The sequence below is a fragment of the Myotis daubentonii genome, chromosome 13 (genome assembly GCF_963259705.1).
Source record: "Myotis daubentonii chromosome 13, mMyoDau2.1, whole genome shotgun sequence".
NCBI lineage: Eukaryota > Metazoa > Chordata > Mammalia > Chiroptera > Vespertilionidae > Myotis > Myotis daubentonii.
The window spans coordinates 36,847,959-36,865,512 of NC_081852.1; the positions used below are offsets into that span (position 1 = coordinate 36,847,959).

Genomic DNA, 17,554 nt, shown 5'->3' on the forward strand with positions numbered 1-17,554 from the left:
TATTGATTTTGCTTTCTAGTTAATAAGATCATTTTTGGCAAGATCCTGGCCTAATGCTATGTTGGGAAGGAAAGGATTATGACTACACATTTTAGTTTTAAGAATGAAGAGTTAAACTATAAATGAGTTCAGTTGATGGCAGCAAAATTCTGGCTATAGATTTGTCTTCTGAAAGCCATTGAACTTGTGTGTAGCAAAGAAGTTGCTTCTACTTCTTGACAAAACCTTTTAAGGACCCCTTGATTGAAAGTCTTGACTTTTATGACTTTGGCAATTTTCACAACAGTAGATTTTTTCATGACGAATCCTCTTGCATAGGCTATGATTTAAGGCTTGGCACTCATGAGGCAGTCGAATACTTTTACAGCAATAGATAAGAATTCTCTCAGGATTGATGGTAGAGTCGTGCACCTCAGTGTATACTGATGAACAAAGTAGAGTCACAGTGAATGCACAACTCCTGTCTTTTAACCAAAGCAGCAAAACCAGATGTTTTGCCAGGTATTAAGGTATACTATCTGTCTCTACAGAACACTGAGATTTCTTCAGGAGAGTGTCTTTAGTTTTTTTTTTCCCCCAAAGAGACTTCACCATTCTGAAAATGTTGATATCCTTTGAAGTTTCCAAAAAGAACTCTAAAATAGAGTTTTTTCTTTGATTATGTCACCATGGATGTATTTGATGAAAATTAGTAGCTGGCTAAGCTGAGAAGTCATATGCTGAAGGAAAGTGGTATTTCTAAGCCTTTCATGGCTTGCTTCATAGTTTTAGGAAATAGAAAATGTATTTGTTTTAAATGAATAAAAATTGTTTGATAGAGATACTGCAACAGTCTTTCTATTACAAGCTACAAATACGTTTGATCACTTCTGAGGTATTTGCCTTCACCACATTCAACTGTGTGACTTTTTTGCTTGGTTGGCATTACAGCCAACAGCCTGGTAGCATGCTTTAGTCAAGAATTTTAAGTTGGGCGCAAATAAAAATTTTGTAATGGTTTAGCCCAGTGGTCAGCAAACTGCGGCTCGCGAGCCACATGCGGCTCTTTGGCCCTTTGAGTGTGGCTCTTCCACAAAATACTGACTTCTGCTCATGGGCCACGAAGTTTTAATGCATTCATTGGTTGATTCTTCTTTTTAAATAGATTTTATTGATTTTTTACAGAGAGGAAGGGAGAAGGTTAGAGAGTTAGAAACATCAATGAGAGAGAAACATTGATCAGCGGCCTCCTGCACACTCCCTACTGGGTATGTGCCTGCAACCAAGGTACATGCCCTTGACCAGAATCGAACCTGGGACCCTTGAGTCCGCAGGCCAATGCTCTATCCACTGAGCCAAACCGGTTAGGGCATTGGTTGATTCTTGTATATGCCTTGACTGGGAATCAAACCCGCAACCTTGGTGTATCAGGACATTGTTCTAATCAACTGAGCTACCTGGTCAGGGCTGAAATAATATATTTTTAAATTTTAAAGACTGTAACTTCATCATAAAAGAACTTAGCTGAGCTTTAGCTGTTGTTATACAACTATGGAATTATTCCAGAGAAGCATGTTATAATGAATATAATTGATTATCAAAGGTACTTTTATTCGTAAAACATCTACTGTTGGATATATTCTCTTGCCAATATTTCCTTTTAGGTTGTATCTGTAGGTTTGCATTTTTATAATTGTGAACCACTGTTATAGGAGATACATACATTTTACCAATTTTTAGTTGTGTTTGATTAATTTTATTAGAACTGACTTTAATGTTGTTTTGCTTATATTCTTAATTTTAATTATAGAGAAACATTAGAAGGCTGAATAAAATTGTGTTCTGGTGACATTTATATAGGAACAGAACGCTGCTTCCCTTTTTCCTCCTTCTTCCTCTCCTCCTCTACCTTCTCTTCTCCTTCCCTCCCTTTTCTCTTTCCCCCTACCTCCCCGTTTCCATGAAAGAGGAGCCAGATGTCATATTCTGGTGAAAATTTATAGACTGTGCAGAGATTCTCCCCAAAATAATCTGGTGCAGAGTCTTGACATTTCCTCAGCTGACTTAATGCAAATTAGGTGCCAGAGTGGTGGGCGCCAGGTTATCATAAAATGTGCCATTGTGTTAGTAATGTCCAAATAATACTTTCAGGTTCTGAATGTTTGGTAGAAGTCAAAGTACAACTCATAACTCCTATAAAGAAAAATGTTTTCTGAGAGTGAGATAACTTCTTGAGGAAAGGAAGACTATCTTTCATTCACTAATTTGTAAGAAGGCAACTGCATTACACCTCCATAGGGCAACTCCTAGGGTGGTTTTCCATTTAGTCCTGTGCCTCACAATGTGTGTGTTTGCACTTATGTTTCAGAATTGTAATCAGTAACTCACAATATTTATTGTAAGCGATGAATAAAGAGTTAAAACATCCTATAAGTACTGGTAAGTATGCATTTAGAAAAGATTTTCAAATGTTCTGAATTTAAAGAGGCAAACTTTTATTATATGGCAAACTCACCCAGAATCTCTACTAGTTCCCTTTTTTTCCCCTTGCTTTCTCTCTTTCAGTTGGTAGCAGGTAAAGAATGCATTAACATTTATTTTCTTTGATTAAACTTTCAGGAAAAAAATATTTGAACTTTAGGTTTTTTTTCCCAAAGCAATAATTAGAGAGACAGTTCCTATATGCTATGATCTCTGTAAGTAGCTTATAAGCTTTATCTTTAATGAAAACTTAAATCTTTTAGAATAATTAATACTAACTTTATTCTAAGTGACCCACGAAGATGGAATTTTCTCATTTTTTTGAGGAATAAATTTTTATGCTCTGTCATAATCAGGTTATTTTTTTTCTAGTCTGTATACTAAATTTCTCCAGATAGTAACCAAATGAAATTTTATCATTTTCTCTTTATTTAAAACAAAATAAGCTATAATTATCCTCTTTTTCAGCTTTTAAAAACTCTTCTGCCCTGGCCTAGTAGCCCAGTTGGTTAGAGCATCATCCTGATACACCAAGGTTGCCAGTTCAATCCCCTGTTAGGACACATACAAGAATCAACCAATTATATCTCTCTCAAATCAATAATTTAAAAAAATTAAGAAAACATTTAAAAAAAACTCTTAATGTAACATTTTTATTTTTTCTAACATATTAATTGTCCTGGACTTAACTGTGTTCTCATACACAGTATGTAAGCCTTGTTATCCAATTTATATGTTAATAAAATTATAGGATTTTTATACCTTGAAGGACCTTAGTATTTAATTTGGTCCCATTCTAATATGAATGATAAAACAGATCTGCAAATCTGCCCTGGGTCATTTAGTATCACTGTATATCTCAAAACCATACTGCTAAATTTAAATCCAGTATTCTTTCTACTGTTCTATGTTCTCTTGTCTGAATTATTTTTCTTTTATTATTTTAAACTGAAAAAGGGGAGGGGAAGCATTTGTATTATAATGTCTTAGCACTCTTTTAATTTCAAATAAACTCAAAATAACTTAAAGGGAGACTTGCTTATTGGCTATGTAGCGCTAAAAAGGCTTTGGCCTGGATCTAGATGCTTAACAGATGTCAGGAATCTCTCTCAGCTCTTTCCTTTCTCTGTACTGTATATACTTTATTATCAGGTAGGCTCTCTGTAATATAATGGCAAGTTATGAGTCCCAGTAGCTTTACATTCTGCCTGCTTTAGGAACTGCTATGGGAAGAGATCTACAATTTGAGCTTAAATTCCTAGATTAAGTTCTAGCTTAACTGGATTAGGGCATGTACCCATTCCTTAACTAAACACTCTGGCCAGAGGCTTGGGACATATATCTGAAGGTGAAGAATAGAGCCCACCTTCCACACCCCCAAACCGCAGGGAGAATGATAGCTTCCCAAAGGAGAAAGGATGCTGTATGGAGAGAAAAATGGCAGTGGCCTGCTTCATATTAGTCTCAAGGACTCTGTGATTCATGCACCACTGTTTAATACATTATTCTTTAGAATTAAAGCACTATAATCCACTGAACTTTGGAGATGCTTTATAAATAGAAAAAATAAGACCTCAAAAAGGTCTTATTATTGTTTTTAATCACATAGTTAGATATGCTATTAGTAAAACCCAGATGAGGGAATAAAAAGTTTTAGAATCAGCCCCGGAGACAACCAATGGATATCTCTCTCTCTCTCATCAACAAACCTATCCTCAGATGAGGATTAAAAAAATGTTTTAGAATCAGATTCACATTTAGATTCAGATGCAGGTTTGGAGCAAAATAACTATTTTATGCTCAGACTGTTTATCCTTAAAATAAGAGGTGATAGGATCTTTTTGGTAGAGTTGTAGTAGTGTTAGGGATATATGCAAAACGTTTGACATGTCGTTTAATATACAATGACTGCTGTTATATGTTGTCATTGTAATAATAGCCATTCCTAAGAGCCACATTTCTTCCTTTGGTGAATTACTTTCCTGTAATAATCTTGTGATCATTCTGAAATGTAGTTTTCCAAGCTACAAGCAAACATTATATATTAAAATAATCTACATTATTTCTGAATTTAGAAGTGCCAGTGGAAAGTTTACTGAAGTAGAAAATTACATTTTTAACTGAGAAATCTAGATTGTGAATTCATACTAGAGAAGATGATCTGAGAATACTGATGCATAGAATATGAACAAAACATTACATATTTTGTGTTGTGGTATCTAGGTAGTATTCTGGTTTGGTAGTAGTCTAGGTTTGAAATATGCGTATAACCTATTCTTTAAAGTCTCTTTTAAAAGAGATAAATCATATACAAAGATTTACATAAAAACAACTAAGGTTATAAAATAGTTTATTAAAAATATATCAGACAAATGTAAATTTCAATGGCAGATGATGTTGCTCTGATTTACTTTGTTAATGAGCTGCATTTAAATATTGATCATTTAAGGTCAAATTTCTAATGTAAATATGTTCTTCAATGGGTACAACCCAGTTACCACAATACTTTAAGTGAAATAATTATAATGGAACTTTTCTTTTGAATTTGGCTTTTCTCTTTTTCTGTCCACCAGGGAGTAACTATTCCCAGTCAGAGGCGCTATGTGTATTATTATAGCTACCTGTTAAAGAATCATCTGGATTATAGACCAGTGGCACTGTTGTTTCACAAGATGATGTTTGAAACTATTCCAATGTTCAGTGGCGGAACCTGCAGTAAGTGCTCCAAATCTCATTCTTCCATGTACTGGAACACTTTTCTTAGCATATGTAGAAGTTTATATAAAAATGGCTTGTGTCACCCAGTGGTTGAGTGCCAGACCTATGAACCATGAGGTCACATTTACATTCCTGGTCAGGGCACATGCCTGGGTTGTGGCTCTAACCCCAGTAGGGGGTGTGCAGGAGGTAGTTGATCAATGATTCTCATTATTGATGTTTCTATCTCTCTCTCCCCTCTCCCTTCCTCTCTGAATGCAGTAAAAATATATTTTAAAAATATCTAGAAAGAAATTTATTGCACTTAAAATTTATGCAGGAATATATATATTTCTGAAACATCCATTTTGATTAATTAGCTCAGTTGTTTAGTGCACTGGTCTAAAGAAGCCAAGAGCAATGTTTTAATGTCTTCAAAACCAAATTGTATTTCTGAAGGAAAAATTCTGTGCTGCAGTTACCAATTGCAGCTTAAGTTGTGATTAGATGGTTAGAAAACCTGTCCTGTCACATCCAGCATCAGAATGGCAGTGGGGTTCATCAGTTCACTGGGGTTGAAGCACGGACCAATTTCTTCATATCTTAAGGAAGACTAGATATTGATAGAAATGGTGACAGGGACAATAAAGAAGAAAAAATGATAAGACATGATGATGGGCTAGAGTATATTGACTGAATAGGGTTGAGTCAAAGTGTGTGCAGTATTAGAGAAAATCTGGATTTAGATTTGAGTATTTATAATGGCAGTTTTGTAGTTTCTAGATAAGATACCACCACATTATTTCTTTTAATAATTCTAATATCAGTGGTGTTTCTCAATTCATTAGTGGTTTTAGTTTTTAGCTTTAAGTTTTGCCTAAACTTAAAATATTTATGTAATTTAAAATAATTTTTATCCCTAAATTAATTTATACCTAGGAAATTAATTTCTTGATGTTGTTTATCTTTGTCAGATAGGTATGATCACCTCCATCAAATATTTTCTGTATTCTTAGAGCAAGGCAATTTTATCAGAGACCACAGTTTTATTAATATAGCATGATAAAGGCTTCTAAGGGGCCTCTTTGATCCTTTTGTCATCTCAGTACAATTTTGAAAACTGCTGAATGCAAGGCACTAAGCTATCAGAGGTGATTGATATAACCTAGGAGCTCAACAGATTCATAGAAGAGAAGGAAAAAGGAAGAAAAAACTCCTGCTTTTTCTATAGTACAGATATCAGTATAAGAGCCAAAAGAAAGGCATAAAATATTAGAGAAATAATAAGGGAAAGAAGAGAACATTCAGTTTTGTAATCTTATATAATGTTTTTCACATTGCTTCTCTTAAAATATTTCACCAATTCTTTTCTACATTTAAATATTGTGTTATTTTTTGTTTTGTTTTGGTCTCAGTATTAATTCATACTGACTACTGAAATCTTTTTAATCTTTACTAATTTTCTATGCAGTCTGATTTAAAACTATGTAGTAAAGCTGTATATGATTAAGTGGGAGGTTGTATATATAAATTATAAATGCTAAGAAAAAGTTTTGGGGAATTGTCAGTTTCATGAAGGAAGTCCAGCTCTGTATTATAGAACACTGGGGAAAGCATATAGTTTAGATTGACATTAAAACTGAGGGAAGTATTACAGGCATTAGGAAATAGCTGGAATTGAAACACAGCAGAAGGAAATGAGCTGGACAAGAAATACAGAGACAGAGAATAGAATAGGAATAGAAAGTGTGGCTCACTGTTAGAGGACCTTGAATGAGGATTTCAGACTTAATATGATAAATACTACAGTGTCAGTAATAATGCTGGAGGCCTAAACTGTGTTGAAAGTACAGTTGTGTAGAAAGTGATGATAGCAAGAGGTGGAAAATGGTGGACAAAGGAAGCCAGTTATATGACTTGCTCTAAGCAAGATGTGCTTTGCTGGAGCAATAAAATGGAATTAGTTTATTTTTTCTCCTGCCATTTTTATTTGAAAATTTTGTCAAGAGTTTCTGTTCTGGTCAGGTGAATAATTCACTTGGGGACATGAATGTTGACATTTTAGTTTTAAATATGTTTTAATTCAAGTGAAGGTAAGCTGTTCACATGAAGGATAGGTATTCAGTGAGCACTTGAAAGTATGGGTTTGAATCTTTAGATAAGAGGATATATCAGATATTTTGAGAAGCATCAGGAAAGAGACATAGTAGTTAAGCCTTTCAATTAAATGTGGTGTGAGGCTATAGGATGAGAAGGCTCAGAGGGAAATGGTGAGGACTCAGACAAGGGGAGTTGGAACAATCTGCGTTCAAGAGGAATAAGAGGAATCAGTGAAGAAAACAAACTTGTGAAAAGAAAGTGTCTTCTTCAAAGTTGGCAGGGATTTACAAATTTTTTTCTTTAATGTTGGACTTGTCTTATCTAAAATATTAAATTCATATTGTAAAGAAAATTATTTTTCTTTAGTGATTTGAGGAAATCTTTTCCACTGATTTTTTTTTTTTTTTTTGGTAAAATATTTTATTGATTTTTTTACAGAGAGGAAGGGAGAGGGCTAGAGAGTTAGAAACATCGATGAGAAAGAAACATCGATCAGCTGCCTCCTGCACACCCCCTAGTGGGGATGTGCCCGCAACCAAGATACATGCCCTTGATTGGAATCGATCCTGGGACCGACCCTTCAGTCCACAGGCTGACACTGTATCCACTGAGCCAAACCGGTCAGGGCTCCACTGATTTTTATTACAACTTTTTAGCTTAGTTTTTGAGAGAAATTCTGAGTAACACTGATTTGTAATTAGCTTATTGGTTATAATTTAAAATTCTTGTAGATTCACATTTTAGATGAAATCTGACTTGTATAGTTAATTAACTTTTTAAAGTTCTAAAATCAGGAGTATCAGATTCTGAATTATTGGAGTTTGAATTAATAAGGTTACAAAGCATTTTCATTCTGGTTGATTTTTATTCACCACTTTGAAATGAAATCATACCTTGTTTATTTGTTTCTTCAAGCTAGACTTCCCAGTAAAATTTATCTTTTAAAATGGCTCATTGTACTTTGAGTCCTTAATCAAGGAAGTAGAAATTGTTGAAAGATTGTTAGTGTAATATTTCCTCTCTTTTTCTTAAGATAGATGTCTTACAAATCCAAATTAGAATAACCACATGTGCTTTGATCAGTCCTACTATTTATTATGTGATTGCTCATATTGCTTTAGATATTGTATAGATGATCTAGATGTTTATTAAACTGGGAAATTCATTTAGCTTGGATAGCATTTTGCCTTATTCTTAATTGTTGGTCTTATTGATAAAGAATGGGGTACTATTTTTTTTTCATCTTTAAGGATAATGCCTTTTGGTGCAAGAATTTTATTTCTATGTGTGTATGTACGTGTATGTGTATATATTCACATATATATTTCTCATGCACTTTATGCAAGCTTGCTTTTATTTCTTACTCATTTTCACATGTTTCCTTCAAAACCCACTTCTAACCCTCCTAAGGCTAGTCACTCTCTTTTTAATGAACTTGTTTGTGAACTCATTGTACCATAAATTAGTTATACTTTGTCATTACTACTTTTTAGTTGCATTGCTAATACATAAGCATGATACATTTTGAGAAATCATATTTTACCAGTTATTTTAATTCTTTTATTTTTATTTTTAATTTTTATTGACTTCAGAGAGGAAGGGAGGGGGAGAGAGAGATAGAAACATCAGTGATGAGAGAATCATTAATTGGCTGCCTCCTGCACGTGCCCCCATCAGGTATGTGCCTACAACCCAGGTATGTGCTCTGACTGGTAATCAAACCCGAGACCTCCTGGTTCACAGGTTGATGATCAACCACTGAGTCACTCCGGCTGGGCACCAGTTATTTTAAAATAGACATAAGCCAAAGTCAAAATACTTGTTAATGAAAAGTGGGGGTGGGAGGGTGGTACACTTCAATTTGTACTTGATGTCTGTTGTATTTAGCAGCAGACATTTCAAATCCTCTCCTTCCTGTTTCTCATCATGTTGGCTTTATATACCTTAAAAAATAAAGTGTGAGCTATAGGTAAAATGAATGATGGTTAATATTTTTATAAATATTGAGACTTATGTTTATGGAATTTAGTATAACTTTGTAGAGAGTATATTTTTCTTTCCTCTTGTGAACATGTAATGATTTGAATTTTGTGGATTTTGTTACATGATAGAGACTTTAAAATATTGCAGCAAAATAACTTTTAAAACTTACAGTTCATAGATGTGCCAGAAAGTTATTTTAAGCATTTTTAACATCATTTTAGTGTTAAAGTTTTTATGTTACTATAGTCTAATCTTGGGACTTACTATTTTTGAAATAGAATTGACTTTCATGCCAGCAATAGAACCTTATGTTGAAGGTTCAGATTAGGGAAAATCTTGTATTGATTACATTTTGACCTAATTTATATTTATTAATTTGTTTTAGATCAGGATTATAATAGCAGAATTACTATTTTGTATATATTGATAATATTAATAATTAAAGTAGTTTTTGACAGTTTGCTAATTAAAGGCATTTCCTGTGAAATGATACTTATATGTATTTAACCATGCAGATCCTCATTTTGTGGTCTGCCAGCTCAAGGTGAAGATATATTCCTCCAGTTCAGGACCCACACGTCGGGAAGACAAGTTCATGTACTTTGAGTTCCCTCAACCATTGCCTGTGTGTGGTGACATCAAAGTAGAGTTCTTCCACAAACAGAACAAGCTAAAGAAGGTTTGCACTGTACTTTTATTGGGAAAAATGTGAAAAATAACTGTACCTTGAATAGTAACCTCAGATCTTTTGTGTAAAGTATTTGGTTAGGCAGAAATCAAACTGTAAGGAGATATTAAGAGGTTTATTTCATTTTATGACATATCTAATGAATTAGAATTGTTTTTCTGTTAGATTTCTGCATGCATTGCTTACTATGGCATTGATGAGCCATTATAATGGTAAATAATCCTGTAAGAAGGAAAAAGACAAAAGTCTTTTTAAAGTTATATGTAATTTGAGATGAATTTCCTTTAACTTGAGTTATACAAAGAAATTTTGTAAAAATACTAAAGATTGTATACATACTACGTGAAATCAGTTATAATCCTCTTAGAAGGGTGAGTAATTACCTGAGAAGAAGTTAGCAAGGGATCATGAGTTTCAAATAAACTTGGTCTGTATGTATAAATAAGATCTGTTTTATGGTCTTGTATCATGACACAAACCACTTTCCCCCATTTTGGTTTCTGTTTCTTACAACTAGGTCATTTTATATTTTGCTTCCTCAAATTTACTAAGTATTTCGAGTTTTAGCTAGAAGAGAAATAGGTATGAAGAGGAAGTAATAAAGAATGAAAAAAATGTGGTATTATTTAAATATACAGCTTTAAAAAAGTGAGGTTTGCATCCTATTGATCTATATTTAGAAAATGTAAGCTCATTTTAAAACAAACTATCTTGTTTTAAAATGTAAGTGAACATTTAAGATGAAGCTAATGTACAAAATTTTTAATTGGTGATGAACAAAAATACTAGCTTTTGTATATTGTTACTGCCTCTTTAAACATCTGTATAGCACATTACCAATTTTTAGAAATTTTCAGTAATAGGATTGATTTAGTTTTTCTTATTTTTAGCTTTTTCTTTTTTTTTGAAAGAAAATAAGGGAAAGTTTCATTTACTACAAAAATTTTTAACTCTACTTTGACTTATTAGAAGAAATATAACTTTCTTTATTTAGAATCATAGTAGTTAGGAAATCACAAAATGTTAAACTGATTTTTTCACCAGAAACCTAGTTCTTACCTGTCCTATATAAATATATTTCAGTAACTTTGAAAACTATCTTTTAATAATCCAAGAAGTGCTGGCCAGTGTGGTCACCAGTTCGATTTCCGTTCAGGGCACATGCCAGGATTGTGGGCTCCATCCCTAGTTGGGGGCGGGGGGGGGGGGGGGGGAGGGCGGGGGAAGGTGCGTGCAGGAGACAGCCAATCAATGATGTTCCTCTTTCATTGATGTTTCTATCTCTCTATCACTCTCCCTTCCTCTCTCTCTAAAAATCAGTAAAAACCTATAAAAAGAAGATAACTATTTTTAAAAAAATCAAAGAAGTGCTAGCAAATGTTCTAAAATTAAGGTAGTTATTTTTTCTTCTATTCATTGTAAGACAAGTACACTTAAAATCTTATATTTTGCTTTTAAAAACAAACAGGCACCTGAATCACTATTTCCCTGTACCTTTAGGAGTGTGCTTATTCACATTTCAGTTATCACCTGTGCATTACATTAACACATGCATGTAAAATTAAAGATTTGATTAAATACTTATATGTGTATTTTGGATTACTTACATTCATTTTATGTGATTTCTCTCTTCCTGTTATAAATGTTTGCAGTAATTTAAACAAAAGCAGGTTTAGTATAATCAGTGTATTTATATGGAATTCACGTTTTTGGAAATTGGAATATTACTAGCTTATTTTCTTCTGATTCTAAGTAAAATATGTGTGTAGTTACTAATTAAGTGACTTTGGTAAAATAATTAAAATTAACAAATATTTTTTAAAAGACAGTGCTAAGTACTGTTAAAAGCTACAAAGACATTTAAGATATAATACTTAAGATCTTTCATGGGTGGGATAACTTAAAGATAAATTAGAATAAAATATTTAAATGACCAGATAAGGTATCACAAGGCTGTACATCTTTAGTTGTCAAATGATCCATGCAGACCAAATTCTAGTGAGGGAGCATTTTCTTGGTTGGTTAAGAAAGGTTTGAAGTAATGAACTTCTGTTGCCATTTTTGATTAACAAGACCTCATATTATTAGTAAGAAGTGATTCCTTAAAAATAAGCATTTTATAACAAAAAAGTTACTGTCTCCCCTCCTATCCATATTTTATTATGAATTTTTTCAAACATTCATTGTTACTTAAGAAACTAGAGCTGTTTAATGTTTGTATTGCCATAGCAGTAAACATGTATCTGCCTTGCTTCATTGGGAAGTTGTACCTGAATACTTCAAGAACTTTTGTTAAAGTAAATTTTGTAATAGCTTTTTGAAACATAGAGGAAATTAAATCCATTTCTGAATTTTTAAATACATACATACATACAAACTCAAAACATTTTTAAAGGCTAATATTAGACTAGAAAGGAGATATTTTACTTAAGGTTTTAAAGCTATCTTATAACTTGTGGAATTACATTTTTGGTTTAAAATGTGAAGAAAAGAAAAATCATGTGAATTAGATATAACAGATTGCTAAGTATTAGTCTTTGTGTTTACCTTTATTCAAAATATTAAATAACATGTTATTTTGACTTCTTGTGGCAAATGTTGAATATAGGTAACATTTTCTTTTTAAAAATATGTCATTTTATTTTTTAGGACAAAATGTTTCATTTTTGGGTAAATACATTCTTCATACCAGGACCAGAGGAAACGTCAGAAAAAGTAGAAAATGGAAGTCTATGTGATCAAGAAATTGATAGTATTTGCAGTATAGAGCGATCAGATAATGACAAGGAATATCTAGTACTCACTTTAACAAAAAATGATCTCGACAAAGCAAATAAAGACAAGGCCAATCGATACTTTTCTCCAAATTTTAAGGTCAGTTAAAAACATTTTGAGGAGTTGGTGGGTGGCTCTATGTGTGTGCTTCTTTTATTCTAGGTGTATAGCTAGTGAAGGCCTTGCTTGACTAATTTTTAAATATTATTTAGAAGTAATATTTGTGTAGCAGCAATCTGATAGTTTCTAATAAAATTCAAGTTGTGTAAAAAGTCATGAAAACTGTACTTTCCTTATTTCTTTGTTGTTTGGTTAAATTTGAGGTAGTCATTTGGGAGGAGTTAAATAAGTGGGATATGAAGGAGAAATGGGTGAAGTAAAGGGTAGAAGAGAACTCTTAATTATTTGAGAAGAATTTATATGGGATGTTCTCACTGATTTTACTCTTGTACTCCTCCAATTTATTCTCAGTCCCTCACAGTGATCTTAAAAATAGATCGATTGTGTCACTCCTATTTACAACTTTTAAGACGTTATAGTCTTTGTTATGCCCTACAGTGATTTGCATTACTTAGCACAGGCCTACCTCCTACATCAACTGGAGATACATTCTCTCCCTTTTCCCTGAGATTCACTCATACTGGTCTTTCTTCATCTCTTCAAAGTGCTAAGCTCTTCTGCCTCTGGTCTTTCCAGTTCTTTTCCTCTTCCTGCACCTCTCTACCCTCAGCCTTTTCCCTACCCTTCACATAGATACCTTTCTCATATTCTAATCTATCTTCAATTTTATGTGGTCTGAAAGGCGTTCTCTCATCATCCTCCCCTCTTATTGCCTTTCTACAATTGTTTCTTCTTATTATGGAATTATTTGGTTTGTTTTAATTTCATATATTTGTGAGAGTGTGTGTGTGTGTGTGTGTGTGTGTGTGTGTGTTTCCGTTTCTCTGCATAGGTAATAATTCTCCAGGTTCTGAAATGGAGGTTTGACATTTTTTTTATTTCCCTTTCCTATTTCATACTCTGTTTGACTTCTTCCCCTTGTTTTGACCATACCTTCCTACTGTCTCTCTTTAAAAATTCTTACTTTTTTTCTTCATTCCATGTGTATATATAACAATCTTAATCATAGCTTAAAAGTGTAAGAATATTGCTAGTAGTAATAAAATAAAGGAGGTGGTTACACATATTAACTGAAAATAGATCCAATATTAAGTACCTTTAGATCATATATTTCTTTAAAGTATTTAAAAGTAAGTGTCTTTTAGAATCCATGTTTACTTTCTTTTCTCTAAGTCTACATTTTTCTCAATCACTAGCTTTTAAAGTATAACTTGCTCTAGTTTTATTGTTTTCTGTTTTAATATTATATTTTATACTTATGATTACAAATAAAAACTATTTTAATTATCAGTAAACCAATATCACATGTTGGTAAGTACTATGAAAAAATAAAGCAGAGGCTCGGCTGGCATAGATCAGTGATTGAGCGTTCACATATGAACCAGGAGGTCAGGGTTCAATTCCCTGTCAGGGCACATGCCCAGGTTATAGGGGGTATGCAGGAGGCAACCAGTCAAAGATTCTTTCTCATCTTTGATATTTCTGTCTCTTCCTCCCTCTCCTTTCCTCTTTGAAATCAATAAAAATATATTTTAAAAAATAGAGATGTGATAGAGAATGATCTTGTGGGTTTTTTAACTGAATGGTTAGAGAAGGTCTCTCCAAGCAGGTGACATTTAATTAGAGGCCTAAATGAAATAAGTGAGCTACACAAATAACTGAGAAAAGAGGGAAGAGCAGGTACAAAAGCCCTGAGATACTAATGAGCTTGATGTATTTGAGGATCGATAAATAAGAAGTCATTTTGACTAAAGCACACTGGTCCGAATGTGAAGACATTAGAGTGTATTTAGCACAGGAAAGATGTAATTTGAATGTTCAGTCTGTCCACTTCTTTAATATATATAGGCTGGAGAGGAGATAAGATTGGAAACTGTTGCAGTGGTTTAGTTCGGATGAGAAGTGGTGGTGGTTTGGACTAGAGTAGTGGCAGTGAGGGGTAATGAGAAGCTATCAGGTATACAGTTGACTCTTGAGTGACATGGGTTCAGACTGCGCAGATCCACTTATGTGAGGATTTTTTCAGTAAATATAGAGTCAGCTCTCTGTAACCCCGAGTTTTGCATCCACAGAGTCAACCAGCAGGGCCAACTGTACGCATTGTTTTATGCCCTTCTCTATAAGGGACTTGAGCATCCACAGGTTTTGGTATCCACTGGAGGATACTGGCACCAATGCCTGGTGGGCACCAGGGGGATAGCTGTAAAGTTTTTGGGGAGTCGAAAGTCATACACCAATTTCCAACTGCACAAGAGTTGGTGCTCCTGACCCCTTTGTTGTTCCAGGAGCAAATGTTTATGGATTGTTTTTTTTTTTTTTTAAATTAAATCTTTATTGTTCAGATTATTACATTTGTTCCTTTTTTTTGCCCCCCATAACTCCCCTCCTCCCAGTTCCCGCCCTACCCTCTGCCCTCACTCCCCACCCACTGTCCTCATCCATAGGTGCACGATTTTTGTCCAGTCTCTTCCCACATCTCCCACACCCCTTTCCCCCCCAAGAATAGTCAGTCCATTCCCTTTCTATGTCCCTGATTCTATTATAATCAACAGTTTATTCTGTTCATCAGATTATTTATTCACTTGATTCTTAGATTCACTTGTTGATAGATGCATATTTGTTGTTCATAATTTGTATCTTTACCTTTTTCTTCCTCTTCCTCTTCTTAAAGGATACCTTTCAGCATTTCATATAATCCTGGTTTGGTGGTGATGAACTCCTTTAGCTTTTCCTTATCTGTGAAGCTCTTTATCTGACCTTCAATTCTGAATGATAGCTTTGCTGGATAAAGTAATCTTGGTTGTAGGTTCTTGGTATTCATCACTTTGAATATTTCTTGCCACTCCCTTCTGGCCTGCAAAGTTTCTGTTGAGAAATCAGCTGACAGTCGTATGGGTATTCCCTTGTAGGTAACTGAGTTTCTTTCTCTTGCTGTTTTTAAGATTCTCTCTTTATCTTTTGCTCTTGGCATTTTAATTATGATGTGTCTTGGTGTGGTCCTCTTTGGATTCCTTTTGTTTGGGGTTCTCCGCGCTTCTTGGACCTGTAAGTCCATTTCTTTCACCAGGTGGGGGAAGTTTTCTGTCATTATTTCTTCAAATAGGTTTTCAATATCTTGCTCTCTCTCATCTTCTGGCACCCCTATAATTCTGATGTTGGTACGCTTGAAGCTGTCCCAGAGGCTCCTTACACTATCCTCGCATTTTTGGATTCTTTTTTCATTTTGCTTTTCCGGTTGGATGTTTTTTGCTTCCTCGCATTTCAAATCATTGACTTGATTCTTGCGCTCCTCTGGTCTGCTGTCGGGCGTCTGTATAATATTCGTTATTTCAGTCCGTGTGTGCTTAATTTCTAGTTGGTTCCCCAATATAAGATCGAGGGTCTTATTAGTTTTCGTGTAGATCTCATTAAGTTTATCGGCAGCTTCTAAACAGTTCTTGAGAGACCTTAAAAGTGTGGTTCTGAACTCTGTTTCTTCCATTGACAATTTTGTCCTGTTTCTTTGTCTCCGCATTTTGTTATGCTTCCTTGGTGCACCCCCTAGTGGTCTTTGTTCGCAGTCCTATAGATAAATCTTGATTGTTGTAGCTAATTCCAGGGAGGGTTTGACCTCCAGGCCAAGTGGCTATGAGATTCAGCTGTGTCAGCGGTGAGAGAACTTCTGTCCTCTAGGGAGGTGCTAATCTAGCCTTTGCCTGAGGCTATCCGGCAAATGCCTCTGTGCAGGGCTTGGGCAGGGCGGGTCGCACAGGATCAACAGGGTGGGCCGGAGAGAGCAGTTATGGTGGCTTTCAGTCCTGTCCCCAGGGGCTCTGCCTCCCTGAGTCCCAGCACCCGCTGCAAAGCTCGGAGAGAAAGCTGCACTCGCTCTGACCGAAGCCAGACAGTCCCGCTTCTCCCGTTTGAGTCTGAGTCCCTAAAGACTCGCCCGGATCTGGAGCTCAGAGTCTGCGACTCCCTCCCGATTGAAAACAACAACCGCGCCCTCCGCCGCCAGCCCGCTCCGCGCACTCCGCACCTCAGAATTTGACTTCAGCACTGCGCCTCCTCTGAGTGTCCGTATGCGTTTCTCTTTCCTCCTAGTTGTAGGACTTCCACTCAGCCAGCGCCCCTGTGGTTCTGGGTGATGTCCCTTCCGTTTTTTGGTTTCACTTTTGAAGTAGTTGTTCAAAGCAGCAAACTCCGGCGTTAACCTATGCCGCCATCTTGGTTCTCCCTCTGTTTATGGATTGTTGATGTAAAAGAAGGAGAAAAATTGATGACTCTTGGATAATGTGGGGAGAGGCTGTAGATATAATAGAGTAAGCAAGGGATTCCAGTTTAAATCACACTAGATATGTGGTCTTTAGCAGGTTACCTAATCTCTCTGGGCCTTAGCTTCCTCTGCTTGAAAATGGAATCCCTGTCTTGTAGAGCTGTTCTGACAATTATTTCATTTAAGCCTGTAAGGCCCTTGGCTGTCTATTTAAACCACTGTATGTTAACTTCTCCATCCTTCAAGTGAAGTTTTTAGGGCTAATGAGATCTTAAACATAATTGTTGATCAGTATTTTATATAGTACTAGAGGCCTGGTTCACGGATTCGTGCCCTGGTGGGGTCCCTCGGTCTGGCCTGCAAGGATCAGGCCGAAACTGGCTCTCCAACATCCCCCGAGTGGTCCCAGATTGTGAGAGGGCACAGGCCAGGTAGAGGGCCCCCACCGGTGCATGATCAGGGTTGGGGAGGGACTG

At 35.2% G+C, this 17,554-nt stretch overlaps 1 protein-coding gene across 2 annotated transcripts in view; it reads left to right on the forward strand.

Moving 5' to 3' along the window:
- The window catches only part of PTEN (phosphatase and tensin homolog), an 87,649-nt gene that overhangs the window by 65,773 nt on the left and 4,322 nt on the right, over positions 1-17,554 (forward strand). Inside the window, exons 5-7 of one of the 2 annotated variants that reach the window (XM_059662729.1) lie at positions 5,034-5,175; positions 9,756-9,919; positions 12,578-12,802. In XM_059662729.1, the coding sequence (XP_059518712.1) occupies positions 5,034-5,175; positions 9,756-9,919; positions 12,578-12,802 (531 nt within the window). The remainder of the gene's footprint in view (positions 1-5,033; positions 5,176-9,755; positions 9,920-12,577; positions 12,803-17,554) is intronic. The other variant, XM_059662730.1, reaches the window with a different exon arrangement.